The sequence below is a fragment of the Corvus kubaryi genome, unplaced genomic scaffold (assembly GCF_017639235.1).
Source record: "Corvus kubaryi isolate FWS band 111438036 unplaced genomic scaffold, C.kubaryi_AGA036_p1.0 137, whole genome shotgun sequence".
NCBI lineage: Eukaryota > Metazoa > Chordata > Aves > Passeriformes > Corvidae > Corvus > Corvus kubaryi.
This window is the reverse complement of record NW_024580671.1, coordinates 424,534-450,188: the sequence shown is the minus strand read 5'-3', so window position 1 is coordinate 450,188 and position 25,655 is coordinate 424,534. Positions and strand designations below refer to the sequence as shown.

Here is a 25,655-nt window from a genome sequence, read left to right as displayed (position 1 = left end):
AAACAGATGGAAAGCAGAGAAATCATTGGCTACTGTGTGAAGAAGACATCTCAGAACAGTGCAAGCATGTTTTTTCTGTGTAATGGCTATAGTGAGTCATAATTGTTTCCAAATATTTACTACTGAATAAATGACAGCTATAAAAAGACTATATTTGTTTGCTAAAAAAAAAAAAAAAAAAAAAAAAAACCCTATGAAAGTTAGGCATGAAAAAGTTCCTTGAGGCAAAAGAATTTCACACAACTCATTCTGTCTTTAGCTATCATCATGCCAAAGATGTTCAATTTTCAAGACTTAATTAAAGTTCTGACACACTATGTTATGCTATCAAAACAAAAGAAGAAAGACAAACACTTTGGAGTTTGCCTGTATTACATTATTCTTTAATATAAATGACATATAAGTTTTACAAATTAGAGAGATCGACCTTGGAGTATTAAGAGTCTGCAGAAGATTCTTTTCAGGTGATGTTTCTATTGAGTATATGCTTAGCTTTGAAGATTGACAGTAGAAATTTGCAGCCTACCTTTGATGTGCTTGCTACCCACCAGTATGGGTTGAAGAATCCCAATTTACAGAGGGCTCCAAATCACTCTAAATAGACACTTCTACAAATGATGCCCCAGCAATGTCCCAAATTGCAGTTATTTCACTTCATATATTTCTAGACTTACGATTTTGCTTATAGTCTAAATTCCACAAATTCATCAGATGGAGGAGCCTGCATATCTCTACTTCACAATTAATTCCTTTTTATAAAAACCAAAAACAGTAAAGGATGATGACAAATGTACAATGCAGAACAAGTGAACAGTGAACTGCTATGGTTTTTTGTTTAGATAAATACATGGAATGATAACAATTACTAAACCCTTATACCATACTCTACAAGGCAGTAAAGTAATAAAAACTGCTCTTGTGGCTAAGGTGAGAAGGATTTGCACTAGAGAAATTTAGTCATCGAGCTCCAGATACAGGTTACACATTTTTTACTGCAGACTACTCAATATTTTCTTCATTAGGATGATGTCAGGCTAATTCTGAATAGCATTGCTCTAGAAGAATGGCAAACTTTAAAGAACTATGTGTACAATATGAATTTATTTTATTTTTCCAAAAATAATGACATTAGCAACAACTTTATTTGCCTCTGCTAAATAGATACATTCAGAATTTTCTTAGAGTTATAGTGGATATTTTTAAACCTCCAGGGCTTGAAATAAATTTAAAGGAGGTAATTCTTACCTTCTCAAGTCTCAAGATGATTTGAGAGTTTTTTTTCCCTCTACTATTTTTCTCTGTGTGTGGCTATAAAAATAACCTCAATCATTATCTTTTTTTTTTTATATATCATAACTTGACAAATATTTACTCCGAATTTCATATACAGTGGAATCTGAAAACCTGTAGCATTCAGCAAACTGAAAAATGCCACAGAAAGCATGCTGGAAAAGAACGCTGAAATAAGTCAGTTTAAAGCACAGTTGGCAATTCTTTTTGATGGTATGCTCGCTCTTGTACATCTGTAATGTCTCATTTATTCTACATCAATGGATCACCTCCACTTTAAAGTGAAGTTTCTGGCATTTGGCATTAATTGTTAGCAACGACTTTTTGAACAGGCCCATAACAACAGATACTTTATCTGGAACACAACCGAACCCCATCTTTAGACATCTATTTGTAATTTCCGATCTGTACTGCAGAGCGTTCATGGATACACCGGAAAGCAGAGGGCTGGATTTCCCAGTACTGCACGGGGTTGCTGAAGAGGCTCACGCCGGAATAGCTGGCCTTTTTGGTGTTGTAGCCAAGAGGGCAAAAGTCGTTGATACCAATGGAAGCAATCTTGTTGTTATGAAGATAGACCACCTGGAAAGCATAGAAGTACTGAAGTGAGAAATAGAGCTACCATGGCAAATAAGATAAAAGATTTCATATTAAATGCTCCGTATGTGGTTTTTGCAATATTATACAAATATATCTTCTTTCCAAACGAATCCTTGACTCTGTTTAGCTTTGAAACACCTAGCATACACCCAATTGGAATAATTTCTACAGAAAGTGCAGAAACTGTGCAAGGCAATTGAATAATGTTACTGGCAGCTGGCCATACTGTAGCCAAAAGAGGAGCCAAAGATGTGAAATTATTAATACAGCGCTGTGGCTCAGAAGCAAGTGCTGTACACAGAGAATGTATTTGATGGTGATTGGTTTCTCTCCAGGTCTAATACTTTCATTCTCGTGAGTGCAACTATACAGAACTTAGAGCCAAAGTAACCACTAATGATGATTTAAAGTAGGTGATGTATATTATTTTGCTCCAGATTCACCATTTCTGAAGAATTTTTCCAAGCTACATGCAAGGGGTAATTTACATTTGGTAGTCTTTATTCTTTGGGAGCTTTCTTTCCTGTAAAATATTAGTCTGAGTGAAGACAGACTTAGCTTGTTCCCAAAAGGCAATATTTCTAGATATCTGGTCACAAGGACCTCAAAAATACTGGTGATGTGAGATGCCTATTTGGTCTATTTGCCCTCCTGATGTCATTGTTTTGTGATATAACAAAGGAAAGGTTTTTGGGAAAGGCTGCAATATATCCCTGAGTAGAACTGAAAAAAAAAAAAAATCAACAGAAGAAATGTTCTCAGAATGTATTTTTTGAGTAAAGAGGAAACCAAAGTACACACATAATCCCATATTTGTTGTGGCCCCTCAGACACGAAGAGACAATGAATGTACACCTCCAGGTCTATACACCTCCATAATCATTTCCACAAAAAAATCAGAATAAGAGTCTTGTTGTATGCAACATTTCCTTGATAATTCAAGAGTTTATGGAACTTGCATCAAGTTACAAATACGATGCACATTTCTGCTCAAGACTGAATAAACACACATCTATCATTAGGAATCTTTCAACTATTGCTCTCTGAGACAGTATGATAAACTTTACCTGTATATATTTGTGTTCACCCAGTCCACTGGGTACTCTGACAAGTTCATTGTTGTTCAAGTGGAGTTCTCTCAGGTGAGGTACATTGTTAAGAGAGCCATTCTCAACTGAAGAAATACTGTTGAAACTGAGACCCAGTCTGAAAAAGTAAAAAAAAAAAAAGAGGAAACCAACAAAAAATATGTTAAACTTTTCCACATAACTATCTTTCTTGGGTTGATTCCTTCTCTACACTGCTGTTGCAGAACAGACCAGGCTAATTTTAAGAATTATGTGTGCGCTAGGTAGAGCTAGGTTAAATAAAAAAAATTAAATAAGTTTGACGTGTTGTGAATATTCATAGCTATCATTATAGCATTCAACTTGTGCTTATGATACTGCATTTGATGAGCTGTACGACTAGTCCTGGTGTAAATACATACTGTGCACCTCCATAGGCACCAGCCTTTCTTTAGAAGCTGAAACACTGAATAAGTGATACTTGTAACTTTAGGAGCACTGTCTGTAACTTTTTTTGTCAAATTGCACAACCCATGTTCCCAGAACTGTTAACCTTAAAACTTCACTGCATCCTTCTAAGATAGTTAAGTAGTTAGAGCCATGTTACCTACTGGAAACAGGAGCTCAGCCATACTTTATGATCCCTTTAGCAGGACATCAAAGTGGGACTTACACATTTCTCCAATCCATATTTTTCATCACAAAATCATCCTTTCTGCTTTACACATCCACATACTAGGTTTATAGCACAGTTTATGTTCCATTTGGATGATCTGTTTCTATCTGTCTATTTCTGTGCTAATAGTATTTTGGTTTGCAATTACCAAACAGCACAAATTTTTCAAGAGACTCCCATAAATTGCAATACTCTGTGTTGTAGTAAAGAAATCAGTGACAATACTTCAGGAGTTGTCATCATCAGGAGTCTTGTAATTTGAGAAAATTATTTCTATAAAGGCTAAACCTAGGTCATCTATTTTGCTCTATCTTTTTTTCTTTAAGCAATCTTTTTTTTAGTATTGAGGGGGAAAATGCTCTGAGATTTATTAATAGCTTAATCAATAAGAGAATTTAATGTAGGTAATAAGAAATCTCATGTTAAAATAATTTGCTATGGAGGAGTACTTTTAAAGAGAGCCTTCCTCACAGTTATTTAATAACCTGTAATTCTTTGTGGCTTGTAGCAGTTTCAGAAGTCAGGATCTGAACCTAGAGTAAAATCACAGAACTGAAAATTCTTGTTCTATCTTTATGGCAGAGAAGTTTCCTAATATTAACTAATATTACATATAATGCAAATAGTCTTATCATACTCATTTAAACATGGCAATGTTTTCAAACTATTAAACAACGAAGGAGAGTTTAATGAAATCTCCCAGTTACATCAATAGGAATTTATTTCACTCAGAAATCAATTCACAGTATCCCATCCCCTTGCTAGAATTTGGTAATTAAGAATTTTCAGATGAAAATTATTAGAATGAACTTTCTTTTGAATAGAGTATACCAAATTTTAGGAAAGCTTGGGGGATTGGATCTTACAGAGAAATTCAGTCTGAAGTTCTGCAGAATGCTTACAGAGGACTTCAGTGATGGGTATTCATAGTGGATGTCTTTGAAAGGATTGGGAAAAAACCCATCATGTTTTGTCAGAGGGCTACAAATTCTTGTTTGACACGTATCTAAATATGTGTTCACTACATATGCAGGTCTACAAGCAGATGTGTCACACGTGGGAGACCAGTATTAAAAAAACCTCAGTTCTGACTCTCATATTAGTCTGTTGAAGAAAAAGTAATCCCTTTCCATAGTCTTTTAGGGAAAGAATTAAATTATAGGAGTGCGTAGTGAAGTGGACCTAAATCCCAGGAGGAGTGAAATTATATATAATTACATCTCCTCTAACTGTCTTACAAAAAACTCTCAGTCACTTGGGGGCTATGCTTACAGATGAAGTAAGTCAATATTATTGTGTAAAACAGAGGGTGATTAAGAGTGTTGGGAAAGAATACGGTCTTCATCATCCTTCCCATAGGAAAAAAAAGGGAAGAATTTGAAAAATCATTTTCGCTTCATACATTGATATATTACTTCCTTTTATATTCATGAATGAGTAACATTTTTCCTGTGTTTCAGTAGATCTAGCCCCAATGTTCTAAATCATTGAAGAGCATAATCAAAAACATATCTCAAAATTGAAGAAATTCTCAAATACTTTTTCACCTTTTTTCTCCAACATCCCTGCTGGACCATTTCCACCATTTTTTTTGAAAGAAACTTCGTGATGCTCAATATCATTATTATTATTATGGGCTTAGAATCAAAGAACCATTAAGGTTGGAAAAACCTCTAAGATCACTGAGTCCAAATGTTAATGCGACCCCACCATGTTCACCACTAAACCATATCCACAGGTGCCACATCCACATGACTTCTGAACACTTCCAGGGTTGGTGATTCCACCACTTCCCTGGGCAGCCTGTTGAAGTGCTGGACTAGACTTTCCATGAAGAAATTTTTCCTAATATCTAGTCTAAAGCTCCCTTTGCTTGGTTCAAATTCCACTGTATGGAGCTAGACTATTTCAGTAAGCTTTAATAGGATATAGACATTAGTAATATCAGATGTGTAATGTGAATATCTTCTTGGAGGTCATTCCTGTGTGTAATCAGCAAAGTCTTTGTTGGGTTTACTTTCATAAGATTATTGGTTTTTCACTGAAGCAGTCTATGAAGACTTTTGAAAGACTTAAGAGTGATTTTACAAGGAAAACAACCAAATAAAAAGGACAAATATTGTACATCTACTAGAATGCAGGAAAACTCAAAAGAAAATGAGCAATAGACCTACACCAAGCTCTTGCATGAAACATTTTACAGTTTAAAATACCTTAACACACTCAGAAAAATTACCTGTTTCTCAAAGTTTAACTGTGCTTTAGGGCAGCAATTAGACTGTTGAACTTGAGTGGACATGAACAAGGTTGTCTGACCCTGTCCTAATATCTCTGAAAACTTCAATGTGTAAATAAAAACTGGGGTTTGGTATGCTGGGCTGGAGCTCTTCCATAGCTCCCTCCTTCCCTCACCTGTGTGTTTTGTTTTGGACAGTGTCCTCCTTGTTCACCAAGCTGTGTTCTGCCTTACCTCTCACCTTTTGCAAAAGAGGATCTCTGACTATGCTGAGGTTACCTGCTTAAGCACAGGGCAGCAAGTCGTTTAAAACTTGGTGCCTGCTCTGAGCAGCTCCACATTTCCACATCATGGTCAACCGAGTATCTTGTTGCTCCATACAGTACAGCCACAATAGAAGCAGCCCAAGTTTAGATATTTTTAGGAGTCCATTAGCACTTGCTGTTTAAAACTTTATGTCTTAAGGCAGACTTCCAACAGTGTTGTCCATGTGATGCTGCCTGTAGTGTTTTCCAAGAGTGAATGTGAAAACATAAAAACTGTGTCATCTGCAGGACAGCTCACACGCCCCACAATCCCCACATCCAGTAATGTAAATTACTCTCTACCTGAGCAGTTATCATCTTGTTTTGGTTTTGAAAGTTTTCATAATTTCTCTGACGAGTGTTAAATTCTATACTAAGCCTCTGTTACAAAAAATAACTGCTTCATAGTCCTCTAACCCCTGATTATAGTATTTTTATTTTTTCATCAAAATCTAAGACAAACTTTTTTTTGAGTCTGTGATCTAATATGAACGTAAAACATAAGATGAAATGTCTTAATTTATAAGCCCTGGAAAGCTGTTCTAAACTTTATATCTTGAAATTTTCAGATCCAAAATATGTGTTGTGTTACTATATACTTCACTTCATTGTATTGCTGTCCAAGCTACTATAAATACTAGTAAACTTAACTCCTGCTGCTCAGTAATCTTTCTCCGATTTCTGTTTTCTGCCTTCATTATGACAAGAGAATGATTGAGATGAAAATTCATTAATTAGATTCAGTAATCTGATTAACAGTCTTGATTATCAGTCGTTTTGATCCATTAAATTATTTCCATAGTAAAATTTAAAGTCCTAAATTATCAAAATAATTTGTAGTAAAGGCCCATTTTACTATGCTACATGTTTTTTGATGTGAATGAATTCCCAAATCATTCTGTATAACTGCTTTTTGGGAATTGTTATTTTTTTTTCCTACAGTTAGAGAAACTTAATCAACAATATAGTCACAGATTAGCAGAGTAAAGTCACTCTGACAGTGTCAATTTTTCAACTAAATTTTATGATTTTTTTTCTTAATCATGTTCCTGGACTCATTGCAGTCTTGCCTTTCTTGAGAAACAAAGGAACCATTGTTGAAAGAAGTTGTGGTTCCCATGTGCTTTTTCCTCAGTTTCTAGACAAACTGCATGAGCAATGCTGTGTCCCAAGAAAGCTTCATAAACCAAAGATGGACATACAATGAAAGAAACATGCATAATTTAAAAAAATCTAATTATTCTCTCTTTTTTTTTTTTTTTTGGTAAAGCGAATAAACAGTTGTCCTGAGCATATAGCACTCAATTGAAAACAAACAAAAAGTTTTGTCAGGAAAACAAGAGAAGTGTTTGTTGTCTTCAATCAGTACACAAATCCTTAGAAGCCTTTTCTGCTAAAGTATGGCTATTTCAATGATTCTAATACTAATGAAGCCCAGACTGATGTTTTCTAATTGTGTGTGTGGTGATTGCAATTTCAACTAATATTTTATGTGAAAAGAAGAAATTAATTCTTACTTTGCTAAGTTGGTGAGTCCAGAGAGACCTTCAGCATCAACTTTGCTGATTTTGTTGCCATCAAGGTGGAGTTCAGTAAGGGATGGAGGAAGGCCTGAAAGAGAGAATACCATCAAATTACTTTTGATTAAACTGGATTCTTTTCTTTTTAAAAAATACTTGTATTATACCAAGGGTTTTTTACAGTTGACAAAAGATTTTTTCTAAACACGCCCATGAACAATTCAGTAAATGGAATAAAGAACTTTCACAATCAGGGAAACTGAAAACAGCTAGTAGCAATTTATTTAGTGTGAAATAAGACCAAGCTCCTATAGTCATTATAAAACAGTTAACTCTTGAAAAATACCTAAATTAAATTCTCAGTTATTACTTCTAGCCTTCATGATAATGTAAATAGCACATATAAAATATTGTAGGAGAAAGAACTTTCATTTTAGTCAGACTACCCACATACATAAATGTACAAACACCTGGCACCTAGATATTTAACAAGTAACAGCGGTAGAAAATGCAATTGTAAGTATGAGGCAAAATAATTTTAATGTTATTTTAGCTAGAGTCCATAATAGTTTACAAATTCTGTTTATCAGGGAAAAAAAAGAGGAAACATATTTTACCTATCCAGGGTCCCTCAAAGGAACATCCAAAACAGGAAATATGGGAAGAAAAAAAAGTGATAACCAATATTATCTTTCAAAAAGTTTTCAGCCATTTCAAAACAATCTGTTGGCTGAAGTATGAATAAATTGAATATAATTTCCTCTGTAACAGAACCATTCCTGTTTGTTTGTTTTGTTTTTAATAAATTACAATGAAATTGTTCTCATTTTGTAGGAATTTGCAATTAAATACTTTACTATTGAAAACTAGCAAAGGTTTCTGTTTTGTTAGAGGGACAGTATTTTTGGCTTCAAACCCACAGACTCATCGAGAGCTGATTTTATGCTTGTACAACTTCAGTTAATTCTACACAAATTTACAGTTTTGTAATGTTGATCAGGCTCAATAACCAGGCTTGGAGGCTGAAAATGTTCCTCCATTTTATATTTCAGCCATGAGACAAGAAAAGAAAAATAACATAAAATGACATTTTACAGTGCACCTCTTGTGAACCCTCTCGTAATCAAACGCCAAAATTTTCCAAACTAATTAAGGTCATCTGATCTAAAAATAGATAGTCTAAGGACTAGGACTAAGTCAAAAATCTTCCATAATATGTTTTTCCCCAACTGACTAAAAGTTTCCAAATTATACCTGTGCAAATCTCTGAAATAGTAATTGAATTTCTTACCTTTTGGGATGCTTGTAATGTTGGTGTCTGCAATACGGATGTAGGAGAGCCTCTTCATCCCCTGGAAAGCTCCATTTTCAATGCCTGAGCTCTTGATTGGATTGGTGCCTAGTTCTGCCAACAAAACATGACTGTGAGCTGTGCTGCAGTGTAGGTACCTGTATTCTTCAGGTCAAAGCTAATTCAGAGAGACAATTTATTGAAGCATTTGTTGGTTTTCTACATATAATCACTGATCTAACTAAAAACAACATCTTGAAAAAACACTCAGTAGTGTTTGTTATAATTTCTCATGCTCATACCTAAGACAATCACTTGATTCAGTCCGTTAAAGACAGCTTTCCTCAACTTGGAGATCTCATTCTCATGAGCCCGTATCTCCTGGAGAGACTTTGGCATGTTTTCTGGGAGTTCCTTCAGGTTGTTCTTAGACAGGTAAAGTCTTTCCAGTTTCTTCAGAGGAGCAAAAGCTAATGGGCTTATTTTGCTGATTTTGTTGTTGACAAGGATCAGTGCCTGTGGAGTAATAATCAAGGAGATCTCAGATGATCACAAGGGAAATTACTTTAGCGGTGAAACACTTTAAAATTATTACTATTTTCTAGTGCCTTTTGATGTCTTCTGATGGCAAATTATGTGAGCCAAAGAAAATGCAATGCAGTACTAAAAAAAAGATTATAATCCTCTGAAACAGTGAAAGATAAGTCCTAGAGAACAAATACAACTTTTATTTCATTGCTGAGACTGCAATGCAGCTTCTGTTAGCATCCATAATTTATGTTCAAGAATAAGTAAAATTGTTCCCATTGTGAAAGCTGTGAAGAACAAGACGGTCACAAAAAATATATATAATTTTTGTCTGTTTGGGTATTTTTTTCCTGACTTTGTTTATCCTAAGGATACTCTTATATCTTACCCATCATCACACAACACTTCTAACCAGTTTCTCCTGAACAGAAATACTCAATAAAGTGAAGTCACAGCCCAGCTTAATAAAAATATGCATAATATCACCTCGTTCCTCTTAGTCTTATAAGACTACACTTACTGGATTTCTGACCAAAAACAACCTCTTCTTTTTTTTTTTTTTTTTTTTCAGAGACATAACCTATCTTTTTGATAAGCGAAACTTTGTATGGAAGGGGAACAATCTGAAGCATCGTGCTCAAAGTCCTGCAGTTGGGAATCATGGACCGTACCCACTTTCCCTTCCCTGTCAGTGCCTAATCCAGTTCTCACAACTCTGATATCTACACTCAGGGTAACTCTAAGCAAACTGGCTGTCTGTTCAGCCAGGGGAGAAAGGTCTCCATGAAAGAACTGTTATCTGTAACTGATATTCTCTGTGTGACTCTGAAATTGTACATTACTTCTAAGTCTCATAGATTAATTCACCATGACACAAAAAGAGAGAAGAAGGTCCCATTACTGTCATAGCACATTAATGGAAAGTATTTCAGATACAGTAGATACTGGAATGACTCTTATAATTCCATCTGTTTGCTATGTACTCATTAGATTTACAGTGCTGCATGTTTGTGCAGTGGATTAGGTAGAATGGGCCATATTAATATTGGTATAATATCTACTTATATTTATTACTAGGGCATCTTTTTTCCATTATGCTAGCTTCAGAAACAGAAGACAAAAGTTGTATATACTATAGTGAACATTCAGAGCATTTTCATACACTTTCATTATTTTCAGAATTACACTTCAGTCTGTTTCTTGGAGGAAAATGGAGTGTTTGAATTATCCCACAATCAGTTAAGTACTAAAACAATGACAATACTATCAGTCTCTGTGACAGCACCTCTCCATCATGGAAACTGAAAGAGAAGTGGGAAGATAGTTTAAAATGGTGATGTGTGTTTTTCCCCTAATGGACTCCTCTTGCAGATCGCCCTGAGCAAAGCCAGCGGCGTGTACTCTGCATGGCTTCATCAAGTGCATGGAAGGCTGAACATATCTGGTTTTAATTTTGTATGCTGGTTAGAAATAACTCATATGCACGAGGAGGTAGAAGAGGTCACCCACAGTTCAGCAGAGTATTTCCCTCACAATAAGCCTGTCCCAAAATAAATATGTTGGTCAGTGGAAGCCATGGCCCCAACTATCTTTAATTTGGGCCTGTACTATAAAATCTGACATGAGAACACATGGATACTCGTTGGGAGTGGTTTCCTGATTCATGATGGCCAGAATTGTGATACAGATGTAGATTCTGCTTGTAGAGAAATTCAGCTACCTGTACAGTATTAGGACATGGCAAACAATCCAGTTATTTAAAAGTGGTACAGTTGGAATTATGCTGATTAGTCTTTTACATTGTTTTACTTTCAATAATTGAATGTGCTACTGCTAATTACATTGTGCTTTATTTTTATTAATTTCACCATGGACTTCTTTTCCATAGATCTCTAACCCAACACTCAGTGAGTTTGGACTCACGTTATGAGCATTTGAAATTTTTATCCTGCGTCTTGCTTTGTACTGCTTAGCCTTTTGTTTCAGCTAAATATCTGCCTTACCTTTTTTATTTTTTCTTTGATTTCTTTTAACTTTGTTACCTCTTAAATAAAAAAAATTGGGCAACATTTATCGCAACTGATGATCTGATGTGAAATATTTCTTGATGGAAACAGGTAGGTATACATTCAGCTAGGCACTGTAAATATTCTCTGAGTAGTTGATTGTTATATCTCTTCAGAGTGTAGCTGATACCCTTGATCAAACCCAGAAGTTATCTAGGTACCTAGGATGAATCTGTTCTGCTTTGCCAGTGCTTTCTCCTGAATATGTAAATGTTATCCTGGGGAAACACACAGAATTGTTTTATTCAAACACTCAAGGATTCTCTCATGTAGAAATGATGGTGTTATATCAAAGGAATGTATAAAAATACTAATTTCACAGTGGGAACATATGTTTGGTGGTATAAAGTGGGAAGGTACCACAAGTCAGAGTTTACAACTTTTTCTGTACCAGAATATTATTTCCCACTTCTCTGCAAGTCCCTGCTCCCAGTATTTTAAATCTGCATTATTTTTCCACATTTTTGTGCAGCTGTAAAGAGGGAAAAATAAACCCACACACTAGAGTTTGCAAGTGAATTTTTACTGTCTCCCAGAGCAACAGCAAATGATGAGGATAACACACCAGTATAGCACCTGGCAAGCCATAGTCCTGGATTCCTTTCCCACTTCACAATAACGCTATTATATCCCATACTTAAAGAACTAAGTCATTAGCCTTGCAGCAATGATGTTTACTTTCCTGAGAATGTGTCCCGTATGGTTTGCATGTAACAAAAGCTAAACCAAACCAAAATAAAGTAAAATTAAAAACTCAGGGGATTTAGAGGTCAATGAAAACAGGAACTAGGGGACAAAAACCTAGGGAAAACATCTGCAGGCAGTGTTACAGAGGAATGGATCTTAGGCAAAAACAGGTCACATGGACCAGCTATCCTGAATAAAGCCCAGATGGCATGGTGGGACATTACATTCAGTGTGTTAAAGGGCATACAAAAAGTTTGTACATGGCAAGAAGTACTTGGAGAGAAAAATAAGGGTTGGTTTGAAAGTGTTCACAGTGCTGGAGCCCTTGATCACAGACATTGCTTGCAATGCTGCTGGTATGAAATGATTTGGCAGAAATATGACAGCCTAGAACAGAAGTCACAGGAACTGATGCTTTTATTTGAAAATCTAACTTCTTCCACACTTTCACTTTTAGTGGAAGAAAAAATATGTGTTATTTAGAATAAATATACTTCCTAGCCCCTACAACCCCCTCCCCCAAAAAATATTTGAAACACATCACAAATTCACAGTACAAAAGACTGATCATACAAATGTACAGCCTTCAACATGAGCTGGTATGGGTGCGATGACATATGGCCTTAAGTAAAAAAAAGGCAATAAAGAAAGAAAAAATAAAGAGGCATAAATACATAAAGTATTAATACATCAGTTAGGCTGAGAAGGTTCATAGTAATTTGCCATGGAAAAGAGAAAACTTTACTTCCATCCTCATTTTCCTGAGATAAAGTTTTTTTCCTTTGTCATTATATAGCATGTAAACTGCACTGTAAACATTGACTCAGTTATAATATCACACCACCTTATCATGACTGGCAGTTTAAGTGGTGTTCAGAGAGAAAAAAAGGTTTAAGCTTTTCTCCAAAGATGATTTTCTTTTTTAGTGAAACACCTCTGGTACTTCTGTAGTCAGGAAAAAAAATAAAAATCACTGTATGACAGGAATAGATGCTGGCTATGTTGAAGTCAGTGGGAGTCTGGCCATTTGTCTCCCTCTGACCTGGTTTCTACCTCAAACATTTATTCCTGACACAAAAAGGAGGATTCACAATTCGGGAAAATTTTGGAACCCTTGTTGGCAGGCTTTTGTCAAAATACACCCTGACAAACTGCAGCGGCAGAGTGCAGCAGTCAGGATGGAATTAGCATACGGTTGTTCTTCTTGCGGTTACTAAAACTTCCAATTTTTGCCCTGTCTAGGGGTGGGGAGCAGGGGATTAAATTTTCTGGTGTAAATTAATTATGTGAGAATCTCAGGAGACTGTTCTGAGGGGTTTCAATCCCCATTCATCTTAATTTAGTATAGTTTAAAGCTAGAGGCTTGCCAAAACCAGAATTAAACTGGAAAACTACCAGCAAACTGTTATCAGCATGTATTACATAGTGATACACCTGTTTTGCCAGCTGGGGATGGTACTCTTATCTAACATTAATTCTTTACTGATGCATGCATCCTTCGGGGTTTAAACTGAAAAGTCAATCTCTGACCCAACGGAATTTCTTTAATTTCCTGAGATATGTATTACATTATTACCTGGGTTTTATTACAGTTCTGCTAGGAACAGTTATATCTTAGGAACTTTAACCTCAGGAGCCAGGCATGCCAATAAAAATAATAATAAAATTCATCCCATTTGTTTACCTTATGTTTTCAGTTGTTAAGTCATACTTATAACCTGGATATATAGTCAAGGTTTTCTACCAAATTATTAAGAATGTATGTACACTTACAGAAAAAATAAAAAAAACAAACAACCCAAGAACAAAATAAAACAAAACAAAGTAAACAAAAAAAAACCAAAAACCAGAACTCGACATTCTTCTCTAATAATCCAAACCTAGGATCAAGAGGACGTAGCTAAGAAAAGGAAGGAAAAAGGGATGGCATGGGAGCAATAGGGAAGAGATTAATGAATTGTGAAGGAAGGAGATGTCAAGGCATTGGAAAAACAGCCTGTCAGTACAAACAAAAGAAGCTTGTGTAAAGCAGCTTGATCACACACACAGTACCTTGTTGAATAATCTCACAGAGCAAACGAGTCTGCTGCAGACCTAGTTTGCCTGGCTTTTGAGCTCTCACTGGTACCTCTCATGCAACATGACATGCACAGATGATGAGGGAGCAGGCAGTTCTACATTTTCCTTTTCTTTCAATCCTGTCCTTGCCTACTATGACAAGAAATTTTGGTCATTCATTAAATTTATTACAATTGATCTGATTTTTTTATTGTTGTAGTCTATAAAAATTTCCTTCTGTCATTAGCCTAGTATGCTGACTCTCCACAATTTTAAGGACCTCAAAATATTTTGTCCTGTTGTTTTCCTCACATGAAAAGATCTTTATCCACTGTACAAGAAAGAAGTTTTCTGTGCATGTGGTGTGCTGCAGGCTTGTTCCAGTGGAAAATCGCACTGTGTGTTAAGCACAATGCAAAGGAGAGTCTGAGGAAATGAAAACTCTCTAAGGGAGTGCTCTATTTCAGAAAGATTAACTTTTTTTCCCCCTCTGAATATTTGTTAGAAACCTAAAGCTGCACCATCTTATTATGCCTGGGAAAAAGGAACTGAAGCTGTAATGAGTCATCAGAAGACTGGATTATTTAATTAATATTTTTTGGTCTCTTAGGGGCTTTTCTGTATCCCTGAAAGATATTCTTAGGCTTTTCTTCACATTTTTTTTTGTTTGGTTTGGGGTTTTTTGAGGGTTTTTTTGGTTGGCTGTTTTGTTTTATTTTATTTTGTTGGGTTTTTATATAAAAAAAAAAGGATGGCATGAAACCTTCTAATCCAATGCATTATTTTTCCACTTGCTATTGCTACAAAGCATGTTTCAGTTTCTCTGCCTGCATATTTAGTGTTGATAATCCTTTAGTGTGGATATGGTAATAACTTTAACGTCCAAATTTAAATCTTTTATCTCGTGGGTCTTTTCCTTCAGTTTAAACAAAGCTGGTGTTAACACTGTTGTATGTACAGCCATGGGTTTGCACAGTTCTGCCCGCTTCAATTAAGTAATATTCCATTTGATTTCAGGCCAATAGAACATTCATCTTCTTTCGCTACACTAGCACTGTGCCAATTGAAAAATTCTTGTTGGAAAAGCATGCAGTCACTGTTCTGTTTTTTGGGCTGTTCTTACAGGGATCTAACCCAGAGCAGTTTCACCTCTTTTTCCAGGTGCCAGGTATTATGCTCGTTTGCTTTGGCTTTGCCACACAGCCTGCAACTCCATGTGCTGTTTGTGTAGACTCCTCCTTCAATCTGCATGAGGGCTTACTCATGTAGTATTTTGGATTCTTTATTGTGTCCATGGGGTCAAAGTACTGAACTCCATCCAGAAATGTCAGTCTGCCTGGAAAATTCTGACAGTTCCATAGAAATAGAGACTTTTTTCCTGGCTTTTCCAATAGCTTTCCTGTCTGACTTTTTTGCCACAGGTCTAAGCTGTGAGCAAATTTCTTACATAATATCAGACAGTTTTCTGAAACCATGAAACTCAGTCTTCAGCCTTTAAAAAAGACTGTCTTCAATTTTTCCCCAATTCTCTCAAGTGCTGTGCTAAAAACAAAAAAAAACCCAAAACCAACCAAACAAAAAAATCTTCTCTTTCATTTTTACATAGAGGGAAGTCTCACCCAGTTTTTATAGTACAACGTTTATAGTTTAGCCACTTTTTCCAGGATAATTTAAAACTGTAAAAATATCAAGTGCACTATAACTGTAGACTCTGATGTTTCCTGTCAGAAATCTATTATTTGCAGGTAAATATTCCTTTAGTTGCATCCTCTTCTAATTGCTTGCCATATTTCCACAGCTGCAAATTTTAGGTGCTCTTGGGAAATCTACTTAGGAAAATTTTCAATGCAAAGAATATTTTGGTAGGTTCAAGTTTCTCTTTCATCTCCAGTGCTGTGTAGCATAAGCAGTTACATTTGTACTGAAAGAGAAGCCATAGGCAAGTTATAGGTAAATCCTTTCTTTTCTCTCGACTTATTCTGTGTTTCAGTACCAGCTGAACCTTAGGTTCAACTCTACTTGTCCATGAAAATCTCTTCTTAAACTAATGCACCTGTGGTTGGTGACAGCTGTAAGTATTAAGATGGTATTTTAATGGATTATTCAAAAGTAAAAAAACTGTATAAGCTTTTTTTTTCCAAGACTTGTGAAAATTGGTGTTTAAAGAATTGTTCCCTTAAGTGATCACTTCAAGCAAAAGATTAACTCCAGTTTCTCATTTTAGATTTTGGAACGATAATACTGTTAATTTTTGTAAATCTTCTTGTTTAGTAGAGTACAAGAAAGTTTAGTAAAGTCTAAGAAATTTTTGAACATCACATTGTCAAGTGTGACATTAACCCAAGCCATACCTATCAGGAAATAAGATTAAAAAGCACATACATTTTATATATATATCTCACGCACTCACATATCTTTAAAATAAGTGAGATAATAGAGCTCTGTCAATAAAAATGCTTTTGAGTTTTACTTTCTAAAAACAATACTCCTTCTGAAAATTATTTAATTGAAAGTTGGGGAATGGGAATCGCTCCCAGATATTACACAGGAATATTCCTGCTGAGAGCAAAGATAGTACCTAGTTACATAAATGTACTGCATGACTAAATTATTTTTTTGGGGAGGAGATCATAGAATCATAGAATGGTTTGGGTTGGAAAGGGACCTTGAGAGAACTGCAGTTTTGAAAGTTATTTGTTAAAATTTATGCTAATATATGATTTCCAGTGGTCCCTAAGCATGTACTGGGTACTTTCGTGTGTAAGCCAAACAAACAGTTTCTTCCCTGAGGAGTTATTTATTTAATTCACTATTAAATTGTATCTATTTTAAAAAAAGAAAAAAACAAAACAAAACAAAGAAAACCCCTTAGAGTTAACCTCAATGAGATAAAATAGTTCACAACAATGTAAGTCACAGCAGGATGTGTAATTGAGTCCTGAACCAAGTGCCAAGTGGGTAGAAGTCACTGGGAGCAGTGATTTTCATCTGCAATACCATGCTCTGACTCATTTAATGCAGCCTCATGAAGAAGGATTGCCAAAAGATTAATTTCACTGATAATAATTCTGTCTCTTTTAGAACCTTGTAGATAATCTTCACTGAAAACACAGGACTTTTTTCGAAGGTGGAAGAAAAGCAAAACAAATGGGCAGGAATTACAGTGTCAAATCTGTTCTGCAGCCAAAGAAGGGAATTGAAAAAAAATCTGGGTAACAAGTTGTCTTATTCTTAAACCTAGCCTACTGAAATGTGATGTGGAAAAACGTGTTTTGTTGACTTTAGAGGTTATCTGCGGGAGTAGATCAAGTATAGACACCTATGCTAAAATTAGATGACATGAGCTTCATCATGATTCACCGTGCAGATCCCTTCCCTATGGACAGTCTGGCACTCTATCTATTACTAGATACTTTTAAAAAACTGTCTTCTTGATGTTACATTGAAACAAATATTTAAGAGGGACTTTGGAAGAAATTAAAAGAGGTGAAATTTTATAGGATTTTTTTCCAAGTATGAGTGGTAGAAATCAGGTTCTTGTCTGAAACAGTGCTTCCTTGGGTGATGATATTGGCACCAGTAATGGACAAAAAGTGGGAGTTGGCTCCTTGTTTGTGAAAAAGAATAGAATAGAATAGAATAGAATAGAATAGAATAGAATAGAATAGAATGAGGCTGTAAAGAGCCAGGGAAGCAAAGCTAAATAATATATTGTTTATAATAATAAAGGATCAAATGGAGGAATACACAGAATGAGTTGTTGAAAGGATAGAAAAATATTTTCAGACATATGCCTGAATTAGGATATTACTTTCAAAGACAGAGAATAGCCTTTTTCTGCTCTCTAAAGAAAGATATTTCAACAAAACTGAGGCAAAAGTATGAGGTATGAATTTTAAGATGTTGATAAAAACTATAGGCAGGGAGGACAACCTCAGACAGAGCAAAAGAATTTAGAAACAGAGGAAGGTAGCTGTCTGATGGAAACTTGGAAAAGAAGAGGTGAACCAGAAAAAAAAAAAAGTAGTCACAGAAAAGGAAGGAAAATATTTCAGCAAAGAAGAAACCAGACAGCAGTGTTAGAAGAGACTGGCAGGTAAAGAACGATGAGGGTGGAGCTTAGCTAAGAGAAAGTTATTGCAAAAACACAGTTTCACTGTAGTGCAGGGGGCAGAAGAGTGATTTAGAAAGATTCTTGAATTAAAATTAGTACAGAATATCTGCTGACAAACATGGCACATACAAATCTCGGTGAACTCAGAGGTGGGAGGGGAAGAAATGCAGTAATAAGTGAGTGACATGGCAGGGTTGAGATGGAAATAACCAAGTCACTGTGCCAAAGAGACTGAAAACAGAAATAAATATGTGAGAGAAGTTATGATGGAGATCAGGGGACTGAATGGACAGGAGACAGGTATAAAGAGCTGAAAAGAGATGAGAAACTTCTGTATTAGGACAAGAAAGTTTGCGGGAGATGAATGGGAATAGAAATAAATAGGCTGGGCTGGTGGAGGAAGATCACAAAGTATTTAATCAGTTTTCCTTAAAAAACACAGTACCAGGCTAAAATCACATTTTCTCCCCATTTTTGTTGGCAAATACCAGTTCATTTTTACACTTACATGAAGATTCTTCAGGTTCTTGAAATCTCCTTCTTTAATTTCAGTGATTTTGTTGTTCTGTAAGTCCAACAGGGTTGTGTCTGGGGGAAGGTCTTTTGGCACCTTTTCCAGACCTAGCAACAGTGAGAAGAACAATTGACTTTGAAAGAAACTTTAAATAAGGGACAGCGCCTTTCTTAGCAGCATTTTCCTTTCAGTAAACACCATTTCTAGAACTAATTTCCTGAAGCAGCTTATGAAGACTTATTTGAAAGTGTTTCTGTCTCCAGCCAGTCAAAGAGAGTTTTATTTTGCTAAGTTGAACCAACATTTATTTATTCACATTTCCATTATGGCTTTTCTGAGAATATATCTGAGTTATAGCTTAAAGCAAAGGATTAATTTGGGAAAATACTTTCTAACATGTTCTATTCTACTCAATTGTGTGACTAAAATTTCTTTTGGAAAGAGATATGGCATTTTTTATTTTCACTGGGTGTTAGCTTTTGTGGACAGATAACATTTCCTGCTTTTAAAATGTACTAGGCTTTTTGAAAGAAGTACGATAGTTAATTATAATAATTTCCAGAAAAAATACTGTTTGTTTGACAGTAACTGAATAAATTGCAGTAAAGTCCACCTTAAAAAAAAACCAAACCGCCAGTCCACCTCCCCCTTTTCTTTAAACTGAAACTACGTCCAAGTTTTCTGGAGAACAAATCTCTTGGTTTCACTACAACTGCCAAAAGAACATCAGACAGTTTAAATTAAAGACTCTCTTTGGGACTATTTTCTGAATAGCTGATATGTAAGTCTGATGAAGTCATGGAAATGAAATTATTTAGTGTTAAATAACACTTGCTTTACCCAGCTTTCCTTTCATACTGTGACTTGGAATAAAACAAATTTTTATGGTCGTTCTGATTTACCACAAAATTAAAACGTTCTTTCTTAACTAGCCTTTTTTTTTTTTTTTAAACAGAATGTGAAATGCTAAATGAGTAGTCGGTAGGAAAAAATTTCTAGACACTAATAAAGTCTCTATATGGGCAAGTAACAGAAGTGGACTTCTCTGAGTAAAACTGGTTTTTCACCAGTAAATGTTTTAACTAGGATTCCTGAAGCTGTATTTGAACTCTTCTCGGAAAGATCTCTCTGCAAATATTTCCACTCTTTTCCCAGAATGACGGTGGACTGCACGATATTCTTCTCAGAGGCAAAATATATCCATATATCTTTTAAAGTCTATAAATTTAAATTCCCAATCATGGCGTTGCAAATACAGTGAGATATACTTCCCAAAGATAAGATTTGATTTGCCCACAATGGCTGTAGAGATTCCATCCTTGGAGATACTCCAAAGTTGTCTGGATACAGCCCTAAGCAACCGCCCTAAGCAGGGGAGTGGCCTAGGTGGTCTCAAGAGTTGATGTCCAAATTCAACCATTCTGTGATTCTGTGATACTTAATGATCATCAAAAATGAGTTTTCACACACAGAATGCAGGTTTCTCTGTCAAAATCCTATGTATAGCAAAACTTCTTCTATTTCAATCCTTTCTCAGAATATATATGTGTATATGTAAAGTAAAAGTATGGTAAGATAAAAAATATTAAAATATTAGGATCAGATTTTTATTAAAACTGAGTGCAATAAAAATTCACCTGACTGAGTTTTAATTACACCAGAATTCAAAAGGTTTAAAAAGCAGAATCATGCAGCCTGGAATGAATTAGTAAAAGCTTCATAAACTGACAACAGCTAAAACTCACATCTCATCCTGCTTACCTTACTGATATTCAGTGTACAAATATTTGATACAGATTGAGATTCTTCATATTACTAAAATAAGTTTTCCTCATTTAGGCATGGACTTTGTTTTTACTTCAACAGTTGCAAAACCCTCATTACTTTCAGAAGTGTAGTACTAGAGTTCCAAATATATAAGAATGTGATACTGTATAATTTGTATGTTGGTTGTCTTTGGACAGCTTCTGTCTTCCATGAACAGGACTGATGCCAGCAACTAAAAATTCTTTCCCAAAATACACTGCTTTTTCAAGACCATAATTTTGTTAAAACTTCCTACAGTCTAGCAACTCCTATAGGGTTTTTCACATATAAATAAAAAACCCCAAGGATTTAATTGCTTATATTTAAAGTAACATTAGTATGTTCTGGTTGTCAGTACACTTGTATTAGTAGACTTTACCTCTAATAAGTGTTATGGGAGACAATAGGGTGCAAGAGCTGTACAGCCACACTTTATGGGATGCCCTTAGAACATACTTCGTAAGAGCACTTGGGGAACACTTGGATTGCCACTGAAGCGATAATTTGCCAGAGACTAAACTTCAAACTAAATTTCCAGCTGTACTTTTCAAGCTTCCCATTTCAGTTTCTAAAAGCTTAAGTGTTATCCATGAATATGGTAGAACTGATAATTTCTCAGAGCAATAGACTGCCAATGTTTCGTATTATAAAGATAAGACAAATTTAATAGTAAGAAACCCATTTGTGAAAATGATTTGTAACATCACTTTCCTGTCTTGTACTAGAAACTAGAAGGATGTACAATTCAATAATTAGCTCTGCACGCAGAGTATAAGTGCCATTATTGAATTGAGGTACAATTCAATAATTAGCTCTGCATGCAGAGTATAAGTGCCATCACCTGAGGTGTTAAATAACACCATAAAAATTTATTTTGTTACCTATCCCATGTATATTCTGTTATACATTCCTGAAGCTGTTTTTAAAAATGTTTTCAAAACCAGCTGTAAACATTACATTTCATTTTTTTTCCTTGACCTGTGTGGGTTTTGAAGAGCAAAGCGATGAGTACAGGGTACACACCAGCTGCTGAGGAGACCTTGCATTATCAGAAAGCAGTTTAATACATCCTCCACCTGGAAGCTAAACCATCTGGAGCTCTCCAGTGGAGGAAGAGTTTATAAATGGGTGAATCTGGACACTGACTTGCAATATCTGCGTCTAATAATTCAGGACTTAACTGCATTTGAGGTGTAGACCAGATCCACATTTACTTTGGCTTGTGCTTCAGATTGCAGGTCTCTGTATAAGTTGATGTACCTCCAGATAGATACATGTAGGAGGAGCATTGGTGTACTGCAAAATAATCCCTGTGCTGAAGGCTCCCAGCCTGGAGAGCAAAGCTTCCAACCTTTCTGGTCAACAGCAGTCAGTTCAGATGAGTGGGGGAGCCTGAACTGGCATGACATTGTGAGAGAGTTTAAATCAAATGGAGAAAATTGTAATCCCACTGGAAGCTCAAATGGCTCCTGGGATACAATTATCATATTCCATGAATTTTTGAATTCCAAGATTTTTTGGTTCTTCTGTCTGGGAGACAGAAGTTTAGAGGGGAATTGTGTAATCGTGTCCTTACCACCGATTTCTAAGAAACTCAAGTGATGCCCGTGTACTTCTGAAGCCGTGCTGTACAGTGTGATCACACATCCACCTACAAACAACTTCCAGTGAGATTTATGTAATACCAACCAAAAGGACAACTGGTTTGGAAAATACCATTTGAGTCACCTCTCAACCATTTTAAGAACAGTATAGACAGATATTCCAGCTCTTGGCTGTGATGTTTTTATACATTAAAACTTGCTCCTTGAAAAGCCATATTAAACTCTTAGAACAGTCTGAGTTTTTATGTGAATAATCAGTGCTACACAGTTTGGTATTCAGTTCCCTGGAAATATTTCGGGCTTCTAGTTCCTAAAATTAACTTCTAACTGATTATAAATTTAGATTCTTCTGCCTTTCCCACTGTATGTTAAGTTGAAAGTACATATATCTTTATTTATTTTGGTTAAATAAAATTAAGTCAGTTATTATTTAAGTTGGCAAATAAATTTTTTAAAAACCAATTTATTCACAAATACCAAGAAATGGTATAGCTCCACCCTTCCAAAGTCCTTTACACTGAGATTAGGAGCTTAAAGATTCTGGAAATAGAAGAGATTTAATTAATCAGTTCATGTATCTTAGTCAAAACAACCTTTTGATTTGCACTGAAATTTTTCTTTGGAAGAAATCATGACTTCTTTATAGAAGTTGAACAGCCATTAGTTCCTGTATCACAGCTCAGATTTCTATTATCCCTTATGAATTTTTGTAAGCAGAAATTTCCTACTGTTCTACATTATCAACCTGGAGCAAACAATTATTCCCACCAGTATACATTTATGTGTGTAAAAATGTATGCGCATGAAAACTCATGAAGAACAGAATAAGCCACAGGACTACAAAATGGAGCGGGGGTGGTGGGGGTGGGAAGTGTATAAGTAAGCTTGAATATTTCCTTTTCTTAAGATAAGATGAGTTTTATTCATGACAGGAAAACCTCATGACAGAAGTTTTCCTAATTTTTTGTACATTTACTTGCTACACCACAGATTTTTGAAATAACAAATACCATCATAATATATTCAATAAAAGCCAGAATAATTGGATCGTTAACCAATTTCTTTCTCACATGAGAGGTTCGTCCAGAGTCACCTTTGGAGGGGAGATGTTACATAGACCAGGAATCCCTGTTTAGTGGGAGGTTGGAGAAGGTAACTGCAGAAATCAAGCTTGTCTCTGTGGGATCTCATCCATGTGGGTTGTAGCCTTTTATTATAATTTCTTAAACAAATGGCAGTGTCTGGCTGTGATTGCTTTACCTCCTGTAGAGGACAGAAGGCTGATAGGTCTGGAGATTTTATGAGACCAGAAATTAGGCAGAGAAGAGCCAAGACTGGTATAATTAATCCCTTATCTGGTCCCCGAGGGTGAATCAATCAGTGGCTAGCCATCTCCTGTGCAGCACTGCACCAGCCCAACTAGCACATGCTGCTGTTAGCCAGCCAAACAGGTGTAGGAGATGTAGCAAGAATTGGGAATAGTGTGAGGATGTTATGGGTTTGGGTGTACACAGCAGGCTTCATTATTTCTGCAGCTGAGGGAATAATCTGCTCCGCTACAGGAGCTGTGATCAAGTGGCCATGGAATCGTTTAGCCCATAAAGAAGGGTGAATTTTGAACCCTCCTTCCCGTGCAAAGGTTTCAGTCCACTGCTCCAGCTTCTCAGCAGTGAGAGCCACAAGTTAGTCTGCATCTTGGCATGGAGCCACATTTCTGCTGAAGCCATACGACTGTTCAGAAAAGGAATGCAAGATTTATGGGGCCAGCAAGGGAGACTAAGCAAATGGAAGTCTGAGTCTGTAGCCCAGAGATGAGGACACTTTCCTGAGAATTGCATCTTTGCCACACTGAGACCAAGAAGTCAAAATAACAGATATGTGAACAATAAGAATGATAAACGATTTCTTCAATACAGCAGAGCTTGTGGTTTGATTTTTTTAGTGTGCTTGGAGTACTCTGGGAGATTTTTCCTCCACCTATCCATTTTACAAGCAGCAGCAATGGGGTTTATTCCTCTGAATAAACCTTTGCTTTCCCAGCTGGAGAGCATGGACCAAAAGGCAGAGAGACATCTGAACGCTGTAGCTCAGATACATGTGTTATTACATTGCAACACTTAGGATTATTATCACAGGGGCCATAAAATGGGGCTCAGATAGAGACTCTCTCAGTTTCCGCAAACAGCTGCTGCCAGCTGAGGAATTTGGACTGAGCTCTGTGTAATTCCCAGCCGTGATCATCAGTGGCCACACTCCCAGTGGAGGCAGCCTCTCCAGCAGCTGCCAGGGCTGCCTCTGCACACTGCCATGTGCTCTCTTTGCTCCAAGCCCAGCTCTGCTGCATCCCACTGATGGGCAGCCATCCTCCCCAGGGGGAATGACCTTAGCAATGCCCTGAGTGGACTCTGGGGCAAATGAGGCGAAAGGCAAGTTTACAGGGTCAGGATACTTAGTCATGGAAAAATAACTGGATCCAAACACTGCTTTCTGGAAGGATGACAAGGAACTGCTCTGAATGCTTTGACTTAGAAAAGTTTACTGATGCTTTCCCAGGCTATGTGCTACAGTATTTACTGGAAATTTGTTCTCTATTGTGTGGGGTTTGCAAATAGGAGTAATTTCATTATTTGCATCCATAAAATAACAAACAGTTGTTTTTTTCTACAGAGAAGTATCCATATCCTCCTTCTCTCTCCCACTTTCAAATTAAAAGTTTGTTCTCCACCTTTTCCTCTCTTGCTATGAAATCATCAATAATCTTTCTTTTTCTAACAGATACAAAAAAGCCTTATGGAATGCATAAAACTCTTAAAATATATATTCTTAAAGGTGATTCACAACCATTATTTAGACCTTTTTCCTGTTCTGCAGTCTGCAAGACTCATAAGATCCATTTTGGACTTATTTTTATCACAGATTATTGTTTTTGTGTATGTCTGAGCCTTCTCATAGGAAAGAACAAGAAGACAAACTTCATTCCCCGCTGAGGTGGCCCCTCACAAGGGTAGACCCGTTTATTTTTTTCCCCAAACATTTATAAAATTGCTTCCCAGAACAGAGTGAGGAGCACAGAAAAATAGAAACGAATGCACACGCATTGTGATCAAATGCATAGTTCTCCATTGTGACAGTACCAATAATTATAAAATCCCTAGCAGAAGTATAAAAGTGAATGCATTGCTTTAACTGCTCTTTTCCACTTCCACCCAGCCTGTGTAGTGAACACATATTTCAAAGTATAATGGATATTGCAAGCCACAGCTGTTATGAATTATTTTTCACTGCTAGTCACA

At 36.1% G+C, this 25,655-nt stretch overlaps 1 protein-coding gene across 1 annotated transcript in view; it reads right to left on the bottom strand.

The window, feature by feature from the left end:
- Positions 1-361: 361 nt before the first annotated feature.
- Positions 362-25,655, bottom strand: part of DCN (decorin) — a 38,206-nt gene continuing 12,912 nt past the window's right edge. Inside the window, exons 3-8 of the mRNA XM_042017580.1 lie at positions 18,947-19,059; positions 9,288-9,501; positions 8,986-9,099; positions 7,692-7,785; positions 2,958-3,096; positions 362-1,872 (exon numbers count right to left, since the gene is read on the bottom strand). Coding sequence (XP_041873514.1) covers positions 1,678-1,872; positions 2,958-3,096; positions 7,692-7,785; positions 8,986-9,099; positions 9,288-9,501; positions 18,947-19,059 — 869 coding nt within the window. The 3' untranslated portion in view covers positions 362-1,677. The remainder of the gene's footprint in view (positions 1,873-2,957; positions 3,097-7,691; positions 7,786-8,985; positions 9,100-9,287; positions 9,502-18,946; positions 19,060-25,655) is intronic.